This window comes from Benincasa hispida, chromosome 1 (assembly GCF_027475165.1).
Source record: "Benincasa hispida cultivar pf3 chromosome 1, pf3_genome.v1.1, whole genome shotgun sequence".
Taxonomy (NCBI): Eukaryota; Viridiplantae; Streptophyta; class Magnoliopsida; order Cucurbitales; family Cucurbitaceae; genus Benincasa; species Benincasa hispida.
Window position 1 is genome coordinate 52,098,230 of NC_143478.1, and position 22,337 is coordinate 52,120,566.

At 30.1% G+C, this 22,337-nt stretch overlaps 1 protein-coding gene across 1 annotated transcript; it reads left to right on the forward strand.

Annotated features, from left to right (window-relative positions):
* The first annotated feature begins 18,527 nt into the window (after window positions 1-18,527).
* Window positions 18,528-21,105, forward strand: SRG3 (senescence-related gene 3). The gene is made up of 7 exons (XM_039021480.2): window positions 18,528-18,828; window positions 18,910-19,091; window positions 19,526-19,585; window positions 19,696-19,977; window positions 20,090-20,185; window positions 20,364-20,560; window positions 20,655-21,105. Exons 1-7 carry the CDS (start codon window positions 18,732-18,734, stop codon window positions 20,923-20,925), a joined length of 1,185 nt encoding a protein of 394 aa, XP_038877408.1. The 5' UTR covers window positions 18,528-18,731; the 3' UTR covers window positions 20,926-21,105.
* Window positions 21,106-22,337: the final 1,232 nt, after the last annotated feature.

Genomic DNA, 22,337 nt, shown 5'->3' on the forward strand with positions numbered 1-22,337 from the left:
TCTCTCCATACACCTTGATATTGACTCATGCAAATACCATCCGAAGGGGGATGCTCCCAGGGCACCACGAGGCCAAGCTGAATCTCATGGTGTGAACATTTAGGGAGAAACGTGAGTGGAATCATAGACATATTAGATACATCTCTTCCTCCCACTAAGTATTTTATAACCTAGGGTTTAGCTTACTTAGAAAAAGTGTGGCCAAGGATTTTAACTAAGTGACTTTTAGGTTTTCCCAAGAGTAACTTTTACCTTGGATAGTTAAACAACTTTTTGATCATCATCTATTAAACTCTTTAACTGAGTCTTTGACCAAATTGTCGCATGCTTGTTGAAAATCTATCTAATTCACCTTTCCAGGTAGATTCCCAGATAGGGATGTTACGTTTCCGTCAACTTAAGAACCCCAACCTAGTCAGAACCCGTCTTAGAAAACAGATCCCTTATAGATAGATTTAAAATAAATTTAATCTTTTATGCCAACAATATTTAATCCTATTAAACCGATTTTAAAAGATTAATCTAGGTTACTAAACTCTTTAGAACCATTTGAACTTAGGTCTATCTCAATCCAATTTTAAAACCCTATTAAAAAACTTGAGTTCACCCTAAGTCCGCATGTAACTCTTTCTTATTGATTTTAGGTCTAATTTCCTTTATAACACTTATAAACGGAAACCGTAACCACAATGCCAAGCTAACACATGCAAGGCATTCATAACGATTATAAACAGCCTAAGTGTCGTGCTCAATGCATTGTTCACTCATTGCTACTTCTTTTATATAACACTTATACAAAAAAGCAATGAAACAAGCAAAACATGCCATTCACCCTTAGACTATAACACTTATAATAAAAGGATGATACATGATAATGCTCAGTGCATGCAAAATATAACTCTTATATTTTATGATGCATGTGCATGCTTTCAAGTAATTTCTTCATGCTCGATTATAACATTTATAATACATGATGCATGAATAATTGCACAACCTAAGATGGGTTTTCAACTATATGTCAAACACTTTGGCATATAAGCATCATACTTCACATGTATAAGAAATAAATATTGATGAACCGGGTAAAATTGCCTTAAAAACACTAAATTAAAGCTAACTATTACAAAGACAAGGAGTCTCCAGTTCAAACAGGCGAATCGGGTCTTGAACTGTCTGAGCGAAGCAACACATCTCCAACCATCGTGTACTAAACTCCTTACGATATTCTACACGATAAAACAAATGCTTCGTTCTATCGTTTACCAATGCTCCCAGAGCTAAACGATCATTTAGCAAATACTACACAATTGTGTACCTTTTACTAAGCGATGAAGCCTAAAGTACGCGATTATGTAGCGCGATCCACACAACGCCCGCCTTCCGCGATCGTCTAAATGACTACAATGCGGCAAAGCAACATCGCCTAAACGATCGCTTAGCTAGCGCCTCTGTATCGTATATGCGCGATCGTGTAGTAACTAAGCGATGAGGCTTGCTAACTACACGATCGTCTAGCACGCGCCTTTTACTAAACGATGGGCATCACATGCTCCTACTACGATCGTCTACCTCTAGCGCCTACACGATCGGGCAACTAACACTATGCGATAGAGTAAACGATTTACCCTATCGCTTAGCATTAGTTATACAATCGTTTAGTAAATACTACACGATCGTATAGAAAAATCTACACGATCACTTAGATAAATCCCAACGATCATTTACCTTACGCTACACGATATGACCAACGCTTGGTCTTTTTCTTCGTTGAGAACCGCATCTCCATGCTTCAAAACTTCATCACGAACAACTTGACTCACTCAAACTCTTTGAATTACAGACTCGATTGCAAGTTAATTATGCCCAAAAACACAGAGGCCCTTACAAGTTAACACTTTGTAATTGAAGAAAGCTTTAACTAAAGGCAATTAAACCTGAAACATTCATCAACTCCATCCACAAATGCACTTAACAATTAAATACAAATGCAGAAAACCCACCAAGACTGTAAAATGAACTTCAAAACAGACTTGTAACTTGGAATATCAGAACAACCTAGCTCTAATACCAATTAAAGGACATCGATCACGGTGATTTCCATGAGTAGCGGAAAGATCATTCCAAATTACAATCATATATGAACTTTACAAATTACAGTCATAAACAGAAACATATGATTATGCATTCATTACAAAAACAGCATGATAATACAAATAATCAAGGAGAAATTCTACACACATTTGTAGACTCATCGTCAAGCTCCTTGATCACGAACGCTCGAACACAACAACCTCGAACGCTTATCCAACACGATCGCTACACTGCACAAACCCCACGCACTCAAACTCAGCGATCACCTCGGTCATGAACACCCCAAAAGTACAAACGGCCTCTACAAAACCTCGACGACGTCGAGTTGAGTATGACACCACCAAGACGGCTACCTTGGTATTCTCGGTGTGAGAATCCAGAGGGTGGGCTCTATGTGGACTTGATTTGAGGCAAAAGATGGAAGAATCAACAATCGTGTAAACGATTGAGCAAATGGGAGAAGGTTGAACCTATCGTATAGGTCGAGGCCCAATCTTTAAGCAAAAGCTAAGCGATTGTCTAACAAAAGCTAAGCAATCGTTTAGCTCATCGCTTAGCTGTGTGTCTGTCACCTACAAACACTACACGATCGTTTAGCTCGCTCCAAGTTTTCACTTAGTTAATCCTATTTACTTGAAAACTTCCGTGAGATTATTTTTCGAGAGAGAAAAACTCAAACTTACAAAACTTACTAAAATTAGGAAAACAATTTTCCTTTTATCTCACGATTACCATGAAACCACCAATAACCTCCCATTCAATTGGTTATTAGAGAAAAAGAGTTAATTATCCAATAATTAATATTATTATAAATATAAATGATAACCAACTTATCATGCTATATTTATAACCTATAGTTTTAATATTTCATCTCATGAAACATATAAACCATAGCTCTTTTTCTATTCCATGGTACTTAATGTAAATCTCATTTACATTAATCCTCCACTAGATGTATCTCATACATCATACCAATCATATCATATATAATCGAATTACCTCTTGTCAATTTGAACATTTCAAATCAACATCAAGAACTGATCCTCAACTGAATCCATTGAGCTACCAAGGGGACCTTATGGACCTGTAGCTCGAAGCTCCAACGGCACGTGAATAACTGACTAAACTCTTTAGTCACGGGATCCACTATCCGTTAACTGCCAGGCACTCCACTAAAGACAGATAGTTGAACTCTTCTTACCACAGATATATTATGTGCCGATCTTAACCAATCGGTAGTACGACAACCCTTCACAGATCGCTCGTAAGTACAACTCAGCCAATAACTGTTATGCCCTTGTAGTTACATCTACCTCCTTAAGTACCGCTGATTCCTCTAATAAAATAAGTCATAGTCCTACTATGACGGAGTCCTCTCTTCCAAAGAGAAGTTGTGGCCACTATGTTCAAGCCCTAGAATCAGCTATTAAGGGAGCAATCTCTCTACTTATCCCTACATAGGGAAATAAGTGAATTCCATCTTATGGATTGAGTTCCCAGTTCCCAAATCAAACAAGTCCCCAAAAAGGTAGGCATGTTGAGTTGGTAATTTAGCAACTCTCACCCATACTAATCAAAGGACCACCCTCAAAGGCAGGAGTTCCCAAAACACTCAGGATTGAGGTCGTGTCACCTATGGTCGTTTAGGTGAGATGTAAGTCCTAGTATCAACGGTATTATATACAAAGTCTAGTCATCTCGTGGACCGATCTTATACAAACTCTTTGTATAGGACACCCCCGCTCGCACATCTCCACGTGAATGGTCAGGATCTACCATATGTAGTAGTTTACAACACTTGCAAACCTCTACAAAGCAAGTCGTATCCGTAGTGTCACCAGGATCAGGTATCCCACCTTAATCCTTATACTACAGACCTATTTAGGTTATCACTTAAGTCATGATCCACTTGTATACCACATATACATGCTTAAGTTCACATAAGATAACCATGGAGCTTTATTTATTGGATATGAGTAAATTCCAGAATGAAATAACAATTATTTTATTCATCAAAAAATGTGTATCATTACAAACAACGAGACTCCGGGAGAATTAGGACATCAATCCCAACACTATAGTAGTTCATAACACTTGTAAACCTCTAGAAAGTGGATTATATCCGTAGTGTCACCAAGATCAGGTATCTCTCCTTAATCCTTATACTATAGACCTTTTTAGGTTATCACTTAAGGCATGATCCTCTTGTATATCTCATATACATGCTTAAGTTTATATACAATAACCATGGAGCTTTGGTTATTGGATATGAGTAAATTCCAAATAAAATAACTGTTATTTTATTCATAACAACGTGTAAAGTTTTACAAACTACGAGACTCTCAGAGAATTAGGACACCAATGCCAACAGTGGACCCATTAACCCACCAAGTGGACCATTTAGATATTTTATGGTATTAATAGATGCATCCAACTAGTCACACGTGTGCTTATTATCAAGTTGAAATCTTGCATTTGCAAGATTACTTGCTCAAATAATTAAGCTAAGAGCACAATTTCCTGATTATACAATTAAGACCATTCGTCTTGATAATGCTGATGAATTTACATCCCAAGCTTTTGATAATTATTCTATGTTAATTGGGATAAGTGTTGAACATCCTGTAGCTCATGTTCATACACAAAATGGTTTAGCAGAATCATTTATAAAACGTTTGCAATTAATTGAAATGTCATTACTTATGAGAGCTAAGTTTCCTTCATCTATATGGGGACATATTATTTTGCATTCAGCATCACTTGTACGCATTAAGCCAGTAGCTTATCATAAGTATTCACCATTATAATTAGCTTATGGTCATGAGCCAAGTATTTCCCATCTAAGAATTTTTGGATGTGTAGTATATGTTCCCAATTGCTCCACCACAACACACTAAGATGGGTCCTCAAAGGAGGTTAGGAATATATGTTGGATATAATTCCCCATCAATTATTAAATATCTTGAAACTTTGACGGGTGATGTATTTACTGCACGATTTGCTGATTGTCATTTTAATGAGACAAATTTTCCAACATTAGAAGGTGGAATTAAGAAGTTGGAAAAAGAAATTACATGGAATGCATTGTTATTGTCTCATTTAGATCCCTGTATAGATTAATGTGAACTTGAAGTTCATAAAATAATTCATTTGCAAAATATAGCAAATCAATTACCAGATGCATTTATAAATGCAAAGAAAGTAACTAAGTCACATATATCAGCTGTAAATGTTCCATTATAAATTGATATCTCAACACAACAAGTTGTCATTAATGAGTCTGGAACATGCTAGAAGCATGGTAGACCAGTGGGTCCCAAAGATAAAAATCCTCGAAAACGAAAAATAATTAATAGTGAAAAAGACTTGGTTGAGGATGTAATTATAAAGAAATCCTCGACATGACTAGTGAAGAAGGTGAAATACCTAAAGATAATAATGAGATTTCAATCAACTGTATCATGACAGGAAAAAGATATAATTGAACTAATGTAATTATTGACAATATTTTTGTGTATAATGTTGCTCTTGATATTATATCTAAAAATAAGGATCCTAAACTAAAATCTGTTGACGAATGTCGATATAGAAAAGATTGGCTTCAGTGGAAAGAAGCAATCGAGACAGAATTAAACTTACTGTCAAAACGTCAGATGTTTGGACCAGTAGTCTGAATACCAAAAGGTGTTAAACCTGTGGAATACGAATGGGTATTTGTGAGGAAAAGAAATGAAAATAATGAGGTCACAAGATATAAAGCAAGACTAGTTGCACAAGGTTTTTTACAAAGACCTGGTATTAATTATGAGGAGACATATTCTCCAGTGGTGGATGCAATTACATTAAGATATTTTATTACCTTGACTGTGTATAGAAGTCTGGATATGCATCTTATGGATGTAGTCACAACATATTTATATGGATCTCTTGATAATGATATTTATATGAGAATCCTAAAGGATTTAAAGTACCTGAAACATATACATCAAATTCCTAGGAATAGTATTCAATAAAGTTACAAAGATCACTATATGGATTGAAACAATCAAGATTGATGTGGTACAATCACCTGAATGGGTATTTATTGAAAGAAGGATATCAAAATAATCCAATATGTTTGTATGTTTTTATAAAGAAATCACAATTTTTTATAACTGTATATGTCATGAATATAATTGGAACTCCTGGAGAGCTTTCAAAGGCAATAGAATATCTTAAGAAAGAATTTGAGATGAAAGGTCTCGAAAAAATAAAATTTTACCTTGGTTTGCAAATTGAGCATTTAGCAGATGGAATATTTATTCATCAGTCAACCTATATAGGAAAAATTTCGAAATTATTTTATATCGACAAAGCATATCCATTAAATATTTCAATGGAAGTCCGCTCATTGGATATAAAGAAAGATATATTTCAACCTCGAGAAGATAATGAAGAACTTCTTGGTCACGAAGTACCATATCTTAATGCAATTGGTGTACTTATGTATCTTGCTAATAATACAACACCAGATATTGCATTTTCAGTAAATTTATTAGCTAGATATAGTTCTTCTCCTTGTTGGGGTTAATGCCCTAAATCTCGTAGGATCCTATAGTTTATAAACATTGTTGAACAAACTCGTTATGTATTTAATAAAATATATGATATTTTATTCATTGTCTATAAAATATTTGATATTTTAGTTGCATTAACTACAAACCAATGAACTAACATCCAAGGTTATCTTTGTAACTTAAACATGTATGTGGAGACATATGGGTGGATCATGTTTAAGTGATAACCTAAATGGTCTGTAATAGACGGATAAGGCTGGGTACCTTATCCTGGTGACACTATGAGTATGGTCCGCTTTGTAGGTGTTACAATTGTTGTAAAGTGCTAGAAATGATCTGATCCTGATCATTCATGTATTAGATATGTAAGCGGAAATATTCTATACAAAGGAGTTTGTATAAGACCGGACCACAAAATGTTTAGTCTCATTATATAACGCCATTCATAATAGAGACTTACTTTTCAGCAGGATAACCATAGGTAACATGACCTGAATCCTAAGTGAGTTGTGAACTCCTGCCTATGAGGGTGGTCCTTTGATTTGTATAGGCAAGAACAATCAGACCGCCGACTGTTGATTTGTACAAGGGCAAAACGGTAATTTGGTCCAGCTGTACTTATGAGCAATTTGTGAAGGGTCATCATATTATTGATTGGTTATATCCAATGGATACAAAAATATATCTATAGTGCGAAGAGTGCAGCTGTCAGTCTTTTGAGGAGTGCCTAACAGTTAACGAATGGTGAATAATGTAATTAAAGAGTTTAATTAATTATTCATGTACCGTTAAAGCTTCAAACTACAGGTTCATCAGGTCCCCTTGGTAGCTCAATATGATTTAGTTGAGAATCAGTTTTTTGATTAATTTGATTTGTTCAAATTAATAGAGGGATTTAATTATATATGATATAATTAAGTTGTTTCAATTATATGTGATATAATTGTCATAATGTATTTGATACATTATAGCTTAATGGGAGGAAATAAATATTTGAATGAGATTCAAATATATTTTCTATGAATTGGATTCATAGTTGTTAAATTTAATATAAATATGATTTATATTAATTTCCATATAATAGAGAAAAGAAACTATAGTTTATATTGTATGTGATACAGTATTAAAACTATAGGTTATATGTTATATTTGATATAACATATAATATAATATATATATATATATATATATATATATATATATGATAAGTTAGTTATCATATTTATATTTATATTATTATTATGGCAAAGAGAATAAAAAGAAAAAAAAAAGTCTTATTCTTCTACGTTGAAGGTTATTGAACGATTAAGAGAAAGAAAATACAAAAGTGTTCTGTGAGTTTGTCTTGAGTTTTAGAATTCTCAATTTTCTTCCTTCACCTTAAGTTTTTCCCTCTTAACCAAAATAGTCAGAGCTCACTACTCCTGGGTTCTCATCCTGAGAATACCAAGGTATCCATTATGGTATTGTCCGATTTTGGTTCGAGGTTTATCTTGAAAAAGGTCTTCAAGAAGTCCGTGATCTGTTCGAGGGAAATCGTGAAGAAAAGGTCTTCAAGGGTGAAGTTTTGTTGAAACCTTTTTCTTATAAAGCATGTTGTAATTTAGTTGTAAATGCATATCTTGTTGTTTGTTTACTGTAAACTTTATATCAATAAATTATGAAATTTGGTCGATCCTCTTCCGCTCAAGGTTCTCCTCATTAGAGTTCCTTCAGTCCTACAAAAATATATTGGAACGAAATTAAGCATATACTCTATTATCTTCGATGAACAATCGATATGGGTTTGTTTTATTCAAATAAATCAAATTTTGATCTAGTTGGTTATGCAGATTCTAGATATTTATCTGATCCACACAAAGCTAGATCTCAAACAGGTTATCTGTTCACATATGGAGGAACTGTTATATCATGGCGATCGGTGAAACAGACTATAACAGCCACTTCCTCAAATTCTTGCAATTCACGAGGCTAATCGAGAATGTGTATGGCTAAGGTCAATGACTCAGCACATTCGTGAAAACGTATGGCTTGTCTTCTAATAAAAAGCTTCCAACAATATTATACGAAGACAACACAGCTTGTATAGCCCACATCAAAAGATGATATATTAAAGGAGATAGAACAAAGCATATTTCACCGAAGCTTTTCTACACTCATGATCTTGAAGAAAATGGCGACATCACTGTACAACAAATTTGTTCGAAAAATAAGCTGACAGGCTTATTTACAAAAGTATTACCAACCGCAATTTTTGAAGAATTGGTGCACAATATTGGAATGCGGTGACTCAGAGATCTTAAGTGATGTTTTATTGAGGGGGAGTAAATATATTGTATTCCTTTAAGAGTATGTATTATATGAAATATGTAATCTTTTTCCTTCACTAGGATTTTTTTCGATTGGGTTTTTCCTAGTAAGGTTTTAACGAGGCATATTTCATATAATATGGCCATCTAAGGGAGAGTATTATGAATATTATAATAATAAATATATGTTCATTGCTTAGTATCCCAAAGCCATGTGTCACCCTTCATGTTGTTCATGTCTTGTAATTATTTATGTTTGGTGTCCATGTAAGTCCACATCCTACTTGTCACTTTGCCTATAAATAGTGGCATTTGGTGGATCTTAAAATCATAAATACATTAGTGAGAATTCCACTCCAATTTACATATTATCCAATTTTATAGTTTTAGTTATTTATGTTTTTAATTATTTTATATTATATTATATTATATGTATTTAATATTATTATATTATATTTTCTCTATATCCTTGTTCCCGTTGTACTCCTCAAATTCACAACAATTTTAATATTTTTAGAAAAGGAAAAAAAAAAATCTTTAAATCTACTCTCAATAATTAGATTATAATTCTACAACTATAAGTACTTATAATAAAATAAAGTAGATAAGCAAACTTAACCTTTTGTATGCACTCTCTCTAAATTAAAATTGTTAATAATTAATTTTCCTTTTAAAAAAAATCCCACACTCAATAATGTAAACTAATGTGTTAAGAAATCAAAAATAACAAACAGAATTTAAGAAATAAATAACTAGTATCAAATTTAACCAGAATTTCCCTTTCTAAAAAGAAGAAGAATAAGAAAAAAAAAACATAAATTTAACTATAATATAGAATGCATTATTAAAAGTTGAAGTATGCTTTATTTGTAAGAAAGGAGAGAAAGTTGCACTCCAAATTTTCCGTTAAATTTATGTTATCTAATAATATTAGGTTAAATTATAAAAAAAAAAAAAAAAAAAAAAAATACTCTTGAATTTTGCCATATGTTTCAAAAATATCTTTATACTTTTCAAAAGTTACAATATTACCCTTAAACTTTCATAGACGTTTCAAAAATACTTTTGGAGTAGAAATTCATTAGAATTTGGAAGGAAATTGAGATGTGAAATGGTAGGTGACATAGAACAAAAATTCGAATCACCACATCGTGTTAGGTCATCCTCACACATTTCTAAGTTTCAATTTCTATTCGAAATTCTAAAGAATTTATACTCCAAGGGTAGTATTAAAATATTTATAAAAGTTGAGGGATAATATTGCAACTTTTGAAAATATAGAGATATTTATAAAAATAAAAAGGAAAATTCAAAGATATTTATTATAATTTAGCATAATATTTATGTTCATTTTGTAAACATTTTCTATCTAGGAGTACAATAGACTATTAAAACTAAAAAGTAAAACAATAGACTCTAGAAATAAAAATAAATAACACCAAAAAAAACACAGGTATAATTTTTCTTTTTATCTTTTTTTAGTATAACAAGTGAGGATATGAATGATTACATATCAATTTTTCTTTTATTCTTTATTATGGTCTCTTCTTAATATTAGTAATAGTTTATACATTCTTTTTGCCTTCACTCTTAATATTTTTATGAATTTTCATGCTCTCACTTAGTAGTTTAATTTCATCCCAACTTTTCCTTTCGTAAGTGTTGTTTAATGGTGATTCTATATATTAATGGTATAATTTTTTTAGAACTATATTAAATATTTAATGTTCGTGAGAGTCAAATCTCTATGATATTAAAATTCCACAAATTCTTTGATAAACAAAAAATCGAAAGATTGATAATCCAAATAAATTAGTGCGAATAGAAAATTTGTTCAAACATGAAGGACTAAATTCAAAGGTTGAAATCATATAGAGTAAATTTGAAAGGAAAAAAAACATTGAAATATTAGAGACTAAAACATATATATTAGTCTAAAATATTAACAAACTAGAGAATATTATATTTTAAGAATATATAAAATTAATCTTAAGTAATTTGTAAAAATAATTATATTGAATAAAATTTCAACACAATATTAAAAATTAAAAAATTTAAATACACGCGTTCATTACACGTGGAAAAACACCAGTAATTTATAAATGAGATAAAAAAAAGATACTTGACATATCAACATGTGATTAAGAACTTTCTCTTCTCTTTTCTTTTTTTTTATTGAAAAGATATTGAATAAGGTCCAAATGAAGGGGATTAAGGGAACAACAAGTCAGCGGTAATAACATCAACAACCCAATTCGGGAAGTCAACAACTCAACTTCTCCGAATATTTTTCAAATTGGAAGATACAAATAAACAAAAAAAAATGTGAAACCAGCCACATAACGAACTACACAATGAGCAACCTTATCCCAAACTCGAGGTAAAAACAAAAAGTTGGTAGTCCACAACTGCCTTGCCAAAACATAAACAGAATAGCCAACTCCTAAGAACTTGACCTTGGTGCCTTCAATTGAAAATCCTCTCTAGACAACACCTAATTAAAAGTCACACACAAAAAATTATATTATAAAGAGAAAAATGATCAAAATGAATCTCGTTAAACTAATATAAAACTTATACTACTGATCTCAAGGTCGAAGTTCAATCCTCGAGGTCAAGATTGGGTTATCCCCCACATATTCTTAAAAATGAGAACAAAAAATATCAATTTTTGTAGAGATATTCCCAAATCATTTAGCAAACAATACAAAAACCATTTATTTTTAAATTGTTCCCTTAAAAAAAATAAAAAATGGAATCCAATTGAAATCTTGGAATATAAGAAATGGATGGGAAGAATGATTGAGGTGAGGCCACATTGGCTTTCGTTAATAATGACGTGGAAAGATAATATATTGTAAGAAAGAGAATAATTGGCGCTGGATCCTTGCTGTACACGTTCATTTGTTTTATTTTATTTTATTTTTGGGGAAAACACGTTTATTTATTTATTTTCTCGTTCAATAAAAGTTGCTGTTTCGTTAGGATATGGGAATCGTGTCCTACGTGGCAACGCCTCACCCCTCATCCACTCCTCTTTACGTACTACCTACTCCAATCAATTATCAAAATTGGCAATGAATAGATGCAATCTAATCCTTCCATCCCACTATATATGTATATATATATTTAAAGAAACAAAATGGCTAAATACATCCGATTCTATCATTTTTGTACAACTCACCCAAATGCTTTATATTTGTGCAACCCACTCGAATACGTGATCACAAATTCTCACCTAACAAATTTGTTCATTTTAAAAAAATTAATATATTTTTTAATTTTTTTTTTCTTTTTTCTTGTGATTGAAAGGATGCATAGAGATAGAGGTGTTCAAAAAATCCGATGACGCGAAAATACCGATCAACCCAACCCGTACGATTTGAATTGTGTTATAAACTCATTTGGGTTGGATTGGTTCAAATAAATGAAAATTTTATGAGTTGGGTTAGTTCATGGGTTCACCTAATATAACCCAAACCAACCCGAATTTATTATTAACGTTAAATTATAGTTTTTTTATTACTCATAACAATTATATTTTTTTTTTAATAATTTATTCTTCAACAAATCTTAAAAGATATTTCTTTGCGCTATAGAAAGAAAAATCTCACTATATAAATTGAAATTAAGTTGTTAATCTTAATCCAATATATAAAAATAATTAAATTAGATTTTTATATATTTACGTTTTGCTTTTTTTAAAACAAAATTTTAAATACATGACCCGATTAACCCGAACCAACCCAACTCAAATATTTCATGGTTAGATTGGGTTGGGTTCATTTTTTAATAAGGGTTATTTGAGTTGAAAAAATTTACAATCTGAACAATTGGGTTGGGTATAAAAAGTCTTTTAACCTCACCCATAAACACCCCTACATAGAGACGGACTGCACTCAAGTATTATTTATCAATTAGTATCCGACTTATCAAACATATTGATTCTCTCAATTATTTAAAATGTTGGTTAGAATTAACCAAATTGAAGATGGACTAAAATCGCTTTTGGTCCCTGAGTTTTATAGAAATAACGACTTAGTCTTTGTATTTGTAAATTTGTAACAATTTAGTCATTGAATTATGTATGCCTGTAACAATTTAATCTTACCATGAAAAATCTCATCAAACTTATTTGTTAATTTTTTATTAAATTATGACTTAGTCTTTATAATTTATGCACAAAATTTACCATTTATCAGTTTATTAGTCTATATGTGTAAGAAATTTTATTAAATCTTAATAATATTTTCACGATAAGAACTAAAACGTTATAAATTGTGATGTACAAGGACTAGTTGATACTAAAATTCAAAATAGTCACAAATTGAAGTACGTTGACTAAATTATAACAAATAACATTTATGGATTAAATTCTTACCTACATTATTCTATATCTATACAATATATATAAATGAGAAGAGAATTTTTACATATTCTTTTTATTCTTAATTTTTAATAAATTTCTATGTTGCCTTTTGTTGAGTGCATATAACCTTTTGAGTGTAGGTATTGGTTTGAAATGCAATGAAGGTTACATTTCTAATTTTTAGTTTACAAAATAAATTTATACATTTTGAAATTAAATTTTTTTGGTCGATTAGATATAATTGATGATGACGATATATGAATTATTGAGATGAAAACAACTCTTCCATATTATTTTTCTATTGAACCAGTTAGATGCAATTGATGTCAATTGGATATATTTATTCTGGTGAAGGTGGTTAGATAGCAAAGAAATGCATTGGCTCTTCTATTACATATGTGAGATGCATAAGTAAATGAAAATCAATATAATACTCTATGTTTACATTCTTAATAAAATAATTTCATGTGATCCAAGTTAGGAAAAAAATTAAGAATTTAAAGAATTTAATCCAATGAAAGTGGTTATACTGTGAAACAATGCATACTTTTGTGTATCAAAGTGCCGGTGATAGATATATGAAAATATAAAAATAAAATTTTGGTGCGTTATCTATATTACAATACTAAAATATTTATTTGACAATTTAATTGTACCATATAGAGGATTTTTAACTTTTCAAAGTTTGTGGTAACTAAAATAAAACTGTATATTACTTATTTAATACCTGCTAAAAAACATTGTTAAAAAAATTAATGAAGCTACAAAATTTTAATTGCATTATACCAATTTCTTGAATGTTTTTCTAAGTATAACAATTATAGGTATAGGGATAGAACCTTTCACTTTTACGATGACCAATTACCATTAAATTGTGCTCACTTTAAATAGTTGAAAAAAAAGATAGAAATGTTACCCTTTGACATTGTAAAACTTTTACACTCAACTTATATTTCATAGAAATATATCTTAGATATTTTTAAGTTTTATAGTTTTTTTTCCTTAAAAAAAATGTTCAATTCTTAATTTCTAGGCCAAATCACAATTTTAATTCTTGAAATATGTTTGTGTTTGTTTGATTCTTAAATTTTCAAAAAGTATTTATTGTATTTATACATCTTTGAACGGTAAAAATATATCATAGGTTCTTGATCTTTCAATTTTATGTATATTAAATCCATAATCTTTTATGACCTATTGAATTCTTTTTAAAGTTTAGAGATCTATTAAATGTTTCTAAAACTTTAAGAACGTATTTGGTATTCTTAAGTGTATGGACCATATAAATACAACCTTAAAATTTAGGAACTAGAAAAAATTACTCTGAAATTTAATTTATACTATCTAAAAGGAGTTACGGGAGAAACATTTAATTTCTCCTTTTACCCTTTTAATTGATGACACTAAAAAAAAAAAAAAAAAAGCTCTTCTGACACCTAAAACCATCGTCGGGAGATCCGTCGTCAGGAGAGAGGGTCTCGTTCGACTACGTAAAAGAAGCAAACTCCCGACGGCAAGACAACACGCGTTGGGAGTTATCCAACAACATTAATTTACTTTTAAAAATTACAAATTATAGGTTACGCGTCGGGAGTTTGTTCAAACTCTCGATGTCATATATTAGGCGTTGGGAGTTCTATTCTTGACAGACTTCTCCCGACCAATCTCCTGACGATCATTACGTTGTCGGGAGAGGATCTCCCAACGCCTTTTCCACCATTTTTCGACGATTTTAAGCATCGAGAAATGTGTGATTTTTTGTAATGTGATCATATGGATATCTTATGTAATTTCACGGTTAAATCATTAAAAAAAATCACATAATTTTATCCCTAATAATCTCTATGGATTCTTTTAAACAATCATATTTTATCTCCTAATCTCTTATTCATGATTTTTTTAAAATCACATATTATCTCTAATAATCTCTACTTCACATTAAATAAAAGATTTTTTTAATTTTTTTTTTTTTAAAAAAAAAACTATCTACATGGGATTATAGGAGAGGAACATTGATTTCTCCTTATGCCCCTTTTAATTGATGAGCATATAGATATCTTATGTAATTTCACATTTAAATCATTAAAAAAATCACATAATTTTATCCCTAATAATCTCTACAGATTTTTTTTTTTTAAAACAATCATATTTTATCCCTTAATCTCTTATTCACAATTGTTTTTTTTTAAATAATCATATATTATCTATAATAATCTCTACTTCACATCAAATAAAGATTTTTTTTAAAAAAAATCAAAATCAAATTATAATTTGAGATCTAAATTTTCTCTATAAATAGTTAATATCAACATCTTATTTTCCATTAGTTATTTCTTTTTTTTTTATATATACAAATTTTATTTTAGGTATTTTCTTATTTTGTTAATAGCAACCTCTTTTATAATGTTTCTTTTCTTCTTCTTTAAGAAATTTAGTTTTCATGTTTCGGGTATCTCTTTTATCTTCTATAAAAGGATATTACCCTTCTCTATCTCTATTTATTTTTTTGTTTAACATATGTCATTTTTTTTTAATTTTTTTTCACTTTTTAATTTTGTAAAAAACATATAGAGTTATTTAATGTAGTTTTTTTATATCCTCTTTTAGGCTTTTTCTATACACGTAGATTCTCACATATTGAAGAAAATAGAGAAAATACCTAGCTTTTGAGGTTAAAAAAATTTCTCAAAATTTAAGCAATTTAAAGGTTGTCAAAGTGACAAGGAAGAAAGTGACTGTTTTTATGCTTTTGTAGTTTTGTTTTTCATATTTTAATTTTTGTAAATACATAACTATGAATTTAAAGGTTTGTAATAATTTTTACTATTTTTTATAAGTTTTTGTAGTTTTTCCCCTTTTTGAACGATTTTAAGGGTTTATTATAATTTGTAGACTCACAACAATGAGTTTAGGTGTTTATAATATTTTTTACTATTTTTATAAGATTTTGTATTTTTTTTTTCACACCACTTCATTTTTGTATAATTTTTAAATATTAGTAAAATCAAAATATAAAGTTTAAAACAAAGAGAAATATCATTGTAAATCTTTAAAAAAGAATAAATTTTTATGTATACATAAAAAATAATAATAATAATATTTTGGTTTAAATTAAAATTAAAAAAAGAAAATTAAGAGCATAATCAAATCATCTTGTTTGAATGAAATCATTTTAAATAAAAATAGAAAAAATATAATATTTTCACTTAAATTAAAATTTAAAACTAGGAGAATAATCAAATCATCAAATTCAAAATAAATAAAATATAGAAAAATATCCTGATTTAATTTGAAGTTTAAAATTAAGAGTGTAATCAAATCATCCAATAAATTTAAGAATGATTGTCATGATTTTTTTTAATTATCACGTGCAGCTCTTAAATATTTTTTAAAACTCCCTTATCATAAATTAAAAGTGTATTATTAAATTTTTATAATTAAATTCTTTTTTAAACTTTACATAACACGTAACATATCAAATTAGTTTAAACAATCCTTGACAAATGAGAGGAATGGTGGTAAAATGCTCTTAATTTTAGCACAAATAATTAAAGTCAAATTATCAATTTGTCTATCCTTAAACAAAACTCAATTGCATGAGATGTCCACGAGGCGGGATGGGGTCGGGATGTCATTCCCTGTCCCTGTCCCCATTTAGCTGACGGGAATTTTTTCCCCCACACCCTCCTCCATTCCCCGCCTAATCGAAAAATCCCCGTCCTCGTGGAAAAATTGGACATCTCTACTTACCACCTTTATTTCTAAGTTTTACTTTTCTAAATGAGTATAAATATAATATTTTAATACCAACTTTAATTATTAATTTTAGTGGACACATAAATTTAACATATACGACATCTACCAAAAATTAGTGGACACATAATTTTATAATATGATAATATGCATTTACATAAAAAGTTAAAATAGTATGGTAAAGTTAATTTTCAAATTTTTTAAATACTATTTTGGTCCTTTTATATATATATATATATATATATATAAATTCCATTTTGATCTTGGTCTCTATACCTTTAATCTTGGCTTATTTTGGTTTTTATACTTTCAGAATATTTACTTTGGTTCTTATACTTTCAACTTTGATTCATTTTGGTATTGAGCTTTAAAAAATAATAATCATTTTGGTCCCTTAAAAATGAAGTAAAAATGGAAACAAATGGACCAAAATAGTTATTTTTTAAAAATACAATTATCAAAATGAACATTTTGAAAGTAAAGAAACAAAAATGATCGAAAGTTGAAAGTATAAAGATTAAAATAAACATTTGATAATAAATAGACCAAAATAAATAAATATTAAAATTACAAGGATCAAAATAGTATTAAAATAGGACCATCTATAGATGTGAATTTAGCTTTAAGAATTAGACATTAGTTTTTTTTTTTCTTTTTGAGGAAAACAATAAAATATTAGTTAATCTAGTAGATTTATGTTTTCGATAATATTGTTAACAATAAATAAACTAAAATAAAGACAGTTTAGACAGTTCTATTGGGGGGAAAGAAAAATAGTTTAGATAGTTAAAAAATACCATAAACTACCTTTCCATTGTAGGCTAATTCAACTTATTCATTTACAACATAATAACAATACAAAAAACAAAATCAAATGAAAACATTGAAGTCAAATAAAATTTTGCCATCATTTGAATTATACTTGAATCTAAAAAAGAGCCATCTATCTTACATATTACAAGATTACAATAAAAAAAAAAAAAAAAATCAAATTCTTGATAACCACGTTTTTTATTTTTTGTTTCTGAAAATTAAATCTATTTCCTCTTCAAGAATGATTTGCATTTTCTTCTGAAAGACAATTATTTAATTTCTAGTAAAATTCTAAAAATAAAAATAAATATTTAAAAGCTGGTTTTTTTAGTTTTTTAAACTTGACTTAGTATTTTAAACATTGGTAAAAAGTACATAACAAATGAATAAATTTGGAGAATATAGACTTAATTATTAAAAATTAAATGATTACCAAACCAACAATTAATATTTGTTTCAAATTGTTTTAGTATCAGGTGATGCAAAAGTTGAGTAGAACATTTACGAACATTAAAAAGAAATGGGAACATAATAGAATTAATTTGGAAAGAAAGCAGGATGGAGGAGGTGGAATATCCAAAGAGCATATAATAATAATAATAATAAAGAATAAAAAAGGGAAGAAGGAATATTCGTGAAGAAGATTCGTTTAATTGAAGCTTCCTTGGAACGTTGCAATTTTGCTCATTCTTCTCTCCATAAATACCTCGTTTCTCCATATCCATCCGCCATAGCCGAAAACTGTTGAAGCTCTTTGCAAAGGGCCTTGTGCCTATACCGTCCACTCATTTTCTCCTCTTCCGCCGCCGCGCCCGTCCTCTCTCTTTCTTCTTTTGAATAATGGCTCTTAAGGCCGTCCATGTCTCCGACGTTCCTCACCTTGATCAGGTGCCGGACAATGCCTCTCTGGCCTTGTACTCAAATCGATTCTCCAAAGGTAATTTATCTTCTTCTTTCTTTCTTTCTTGCTTCTTTTGTGTTTTTGTTGTTCATCTTTTTGAGATTTTGATTTTGGTAGGTGTGGAATTGGGACGGAAAGTTTTTAGAGCCTCGAAATTCTTGGTCATTGGGCATAGAGGGAGCGGGATGAATGCGTTGCAATCTTCAGATAGGAGAATGAGAGCCATTAAAGAGAATTCCATCTTGTCGTTTAATGCCGCCGCAAAATTCCCTATTGATTTTGTTGAATTCGACGTTCAGGTTGGGTTTTGATCCTCCTTTCTTTGTTGTGTTCATTCTCTTACGTCCTCCTGATTTGACCGCCCAGTTTCTTTCCTGTGAGAAATTTTCGTTACTTGCTATCATCAATCTGTGCGCTACGTGTTTGCCGCTAGTTTTCTGATTTTGTCATTATGCGGCGCGATTCCGCCGGGTTGGACTTGCAATTGCCTTATTCGGACATAATAAACCGATCTTCTCTTTCTTTTCTTCTTCTTTTTTTTTCCCTTGATTTTCTCATCCTTGTTCTTCCGTTGAAACACCAACTCTATGCTATTGGATTTCTCTTAGTTCTGTGATCTTTCCATATTGCAAATTACGAAGGGATTCTGATTTTATGCTTGCTTTTGTTTCTCTTTGATTTAGAAGTAAGGAATAGTTGATTGAGCTTAAAGAATTTGTCGTGATTTTTATAGGTGACAAAGGACAATTGCCCTGTTATATTTCACGACGACGTTATTCTTTCTGTTAACAAAGTAAGCTCATCTTTTATCCATTTTCTTCCATATTTGTGTATCTTGTTTACACCATTAGATGTTCTATATTTGCTAAAACTTGTATATTTGATCCTGATCTTGAATTTCAGGGCACTATTTTTGAGAAAAGAATCACAGAGTTAAGCCTTTCAGAATTCCTTTATTACGGTCCCCAACAAGATCCTCAGAAGGAAGGAAATTGCTTGCTTAGAAAAACCAAAGATGGGAAAATTGTGAATTGGAATGTTGAAACAGATGATAGACTTTGCACTTTAGAAGAAGCTTTTCAGAAGGTGGAATCTTCTTTAGGGTTCAATATTGAGTTAAAGTTTGATGACCACATAGTCTATGATCATGGTTATCTTACTTGTGTTCTTCAAACTATATTACAGGTGGGAGATCTCTCTTTTCACTATGTCTCTGTTATTGCTTCAGACAAATTGTTTTCATTTCTCATTAAAACTTAGGGGCTTTGGTTAATTTCTTTTGATGAATCCATAACAGGTGGTCTTTGAGAACGCTAAAGAGAGACCCATCATCTTCTCCACTTTCCAACCAGATGCCGCATTGTTGGTCCGAAAGTTACAGGCGACGTATCCGGTGAGTGCCCTTGATTTTCTGTTGAGAGGCTGAATTCTGTGGTTTCCATTTTACCAATTTATGATAAAGATAGAAATATAGGGACATTAATTCTAATCAACCACATGTTATATGATATAATCTTAGGCTAAATTTAGGTTGCTAACACAAATGGGGGTGGTGGTGGTATTTGATGAAGGTATTCTTCTTGACAAATGGGGGAACCGAATTGTATCATGATGTGAGGAGAAATTCTTTAGAGGAAGCTTTGAAAGTTTGCTTGGAAGGTGGATTACAAGGAATAGTGTCAGAAGTGAGAGGAATATTTAGAAATCCAGGGACTGTTAAGAAGATCAGAGAGTCAGAACTATGCCTCCTAACCTATGGAAAATTAAAGTAAGTATTATGAACTGTGTTTGATGTTTGATTTGAATCAATATATAGCCATTTCCATTCATTCACATTGGTTGGTTGGTTTTAAAAAATGCAGCAATGTGGCAGAAGCGGTTTACATGCAGCATTTGATGGGAGTAGAGGGAGTTGTAGTTGATCTTGTTGAAGAAATCACAGAGGCAATGGCGGAAATGATTAATAAGCCGACGACGGCAAAGGCGATCGAGACCGGAGAAGAAGGGAAGAAGGAGGAAGAAGGAATTGAGGGAGAAGGGAAGGTTCAAGTTCAAATGGATAAGAAACCGCAGTTTTCGGAGAGGGAGCTTTCATTTCTTTTGAAGCTCATTCCTGAACTAATAGAGCTCTAACATAACATTAACAACAATACTTAGCCTTTTCTAATTTCTTTTTTTTTTTTCTTTTTTTTCCTTCTATTTGGGTGGGATTTTCAAATTTTGTTCTTTTTTTTTTTAGGTAAATTGTTCATGTTCAGGCTTTATTACTGTTGTATATAAAAATCAAAGTCTCTACTCTGCCCATTCAAAAGATGCTCAGGCCAGAAATATTCTGACAAACAACTCAGAAATCTTTGACTCTCTCAGAAAATATTTGACAAGTTGTTGATCCTTTCCTTCTCAATTTTAATAGACCACGTATAAAGATATTTTTATAAAATATTGTAGACTTATTTGAAAAAGGCTATTTTCTAATATTTGAAAATGAGCTAGATTATGTATAATTATTGTAAAATGTTATTATCTATCCATGATATACTATATTAAATGTTTATTAGTCTTTTATAGATGTCTATTGTGATTTACCCATAGATAGATGCACATTTTACTATATTTGAAAATATTTTAAATATTTTTATTATTAAAACAATAATTAAGAAAGTTTAGTTATTTAATTATAATTTTAAGGAAATTTGTATGAATTATGATTCCCTAGAAAAAAAATTATAATTCGGTGAAGATAAGAAAATTGAAGGGTTTAACGTTTTGTGATGATTGTTTCTCAAGGTCTTTTTAGATATAAAAAATATATTTAAAAATATTTATACTTTATATTAAAAAAAATCGAAATTTTTTTGTTATAAAGTATAAATATTCTTGTGATTTTTCTATTTATAAGAATTTCTCTTAACTTTTACTATGAAGTAAACATATATTAAGTTAATTTCATTAATGGTGTAAGATTTATTTTACACCTCCGCTTGGATTAAACTAAAATAACTACCTTCCTAAAACATGATAAATGTTAATTTTTATGTTACTACAATGATTTGTTTTTTCTTTTTTTCTTTAAAAGGAAAAGTTTAGTAACTTGGGACTTGTTTGATAGGTAATATATGTAAAAAATGGAAATTTGAAAACAATGAATTCAAACGTAATTGTATTTCAATGTTTTAAAAAATGTATTTTTGCTGCAAATTCAAAAATTGAAGCCCAATTTAAATCATGGTTTAAAAATGTGATTCAAAAATCATATATTTATAATTTGAGTATGAATTTCTACCATGAAATACTATTTTATTAAAGTTTTTTTTTTCCATTTTTTTTTATTATAAAAGTTCAGAATCTAAACATACTACAAACATAAAACTGTTATTTCAAAATTTGCTATATTTGGATCACAAACAAATTTAAAAAAAACACATTCATATGTTAAGGTTGTTTTTAAATAAAAAAAATAAATCAACTTATTTACAAATACAACAAAATGTCACTATTTATCAGTGACGGATAGACAGTAACATTTTGCTATGCTTAAAAATATT

Coding starts and splice junctions, on each gene's coding strand:
- SRG3 (XM_039021480.2), top strand. CDS start 18,732: ATGGCTCTTAAGGCCGTCCATGTCTCCGACGTTCCTCACCTTGATCAG. Junction 19,092..19,525: donor TTGTTGAATTCGACGTTCAG/GTTGGGTTTTGA, acceptor TGATTTTTATAG/GTGACAAAGGACAATTGCCC. Junction 19,978..20,089: donor TTCTTCAAACTATATTACAG/GTGGGAGATCTC, acceptor AATCCATAACAG/GTGGTCTTTGAGAACGCTAA.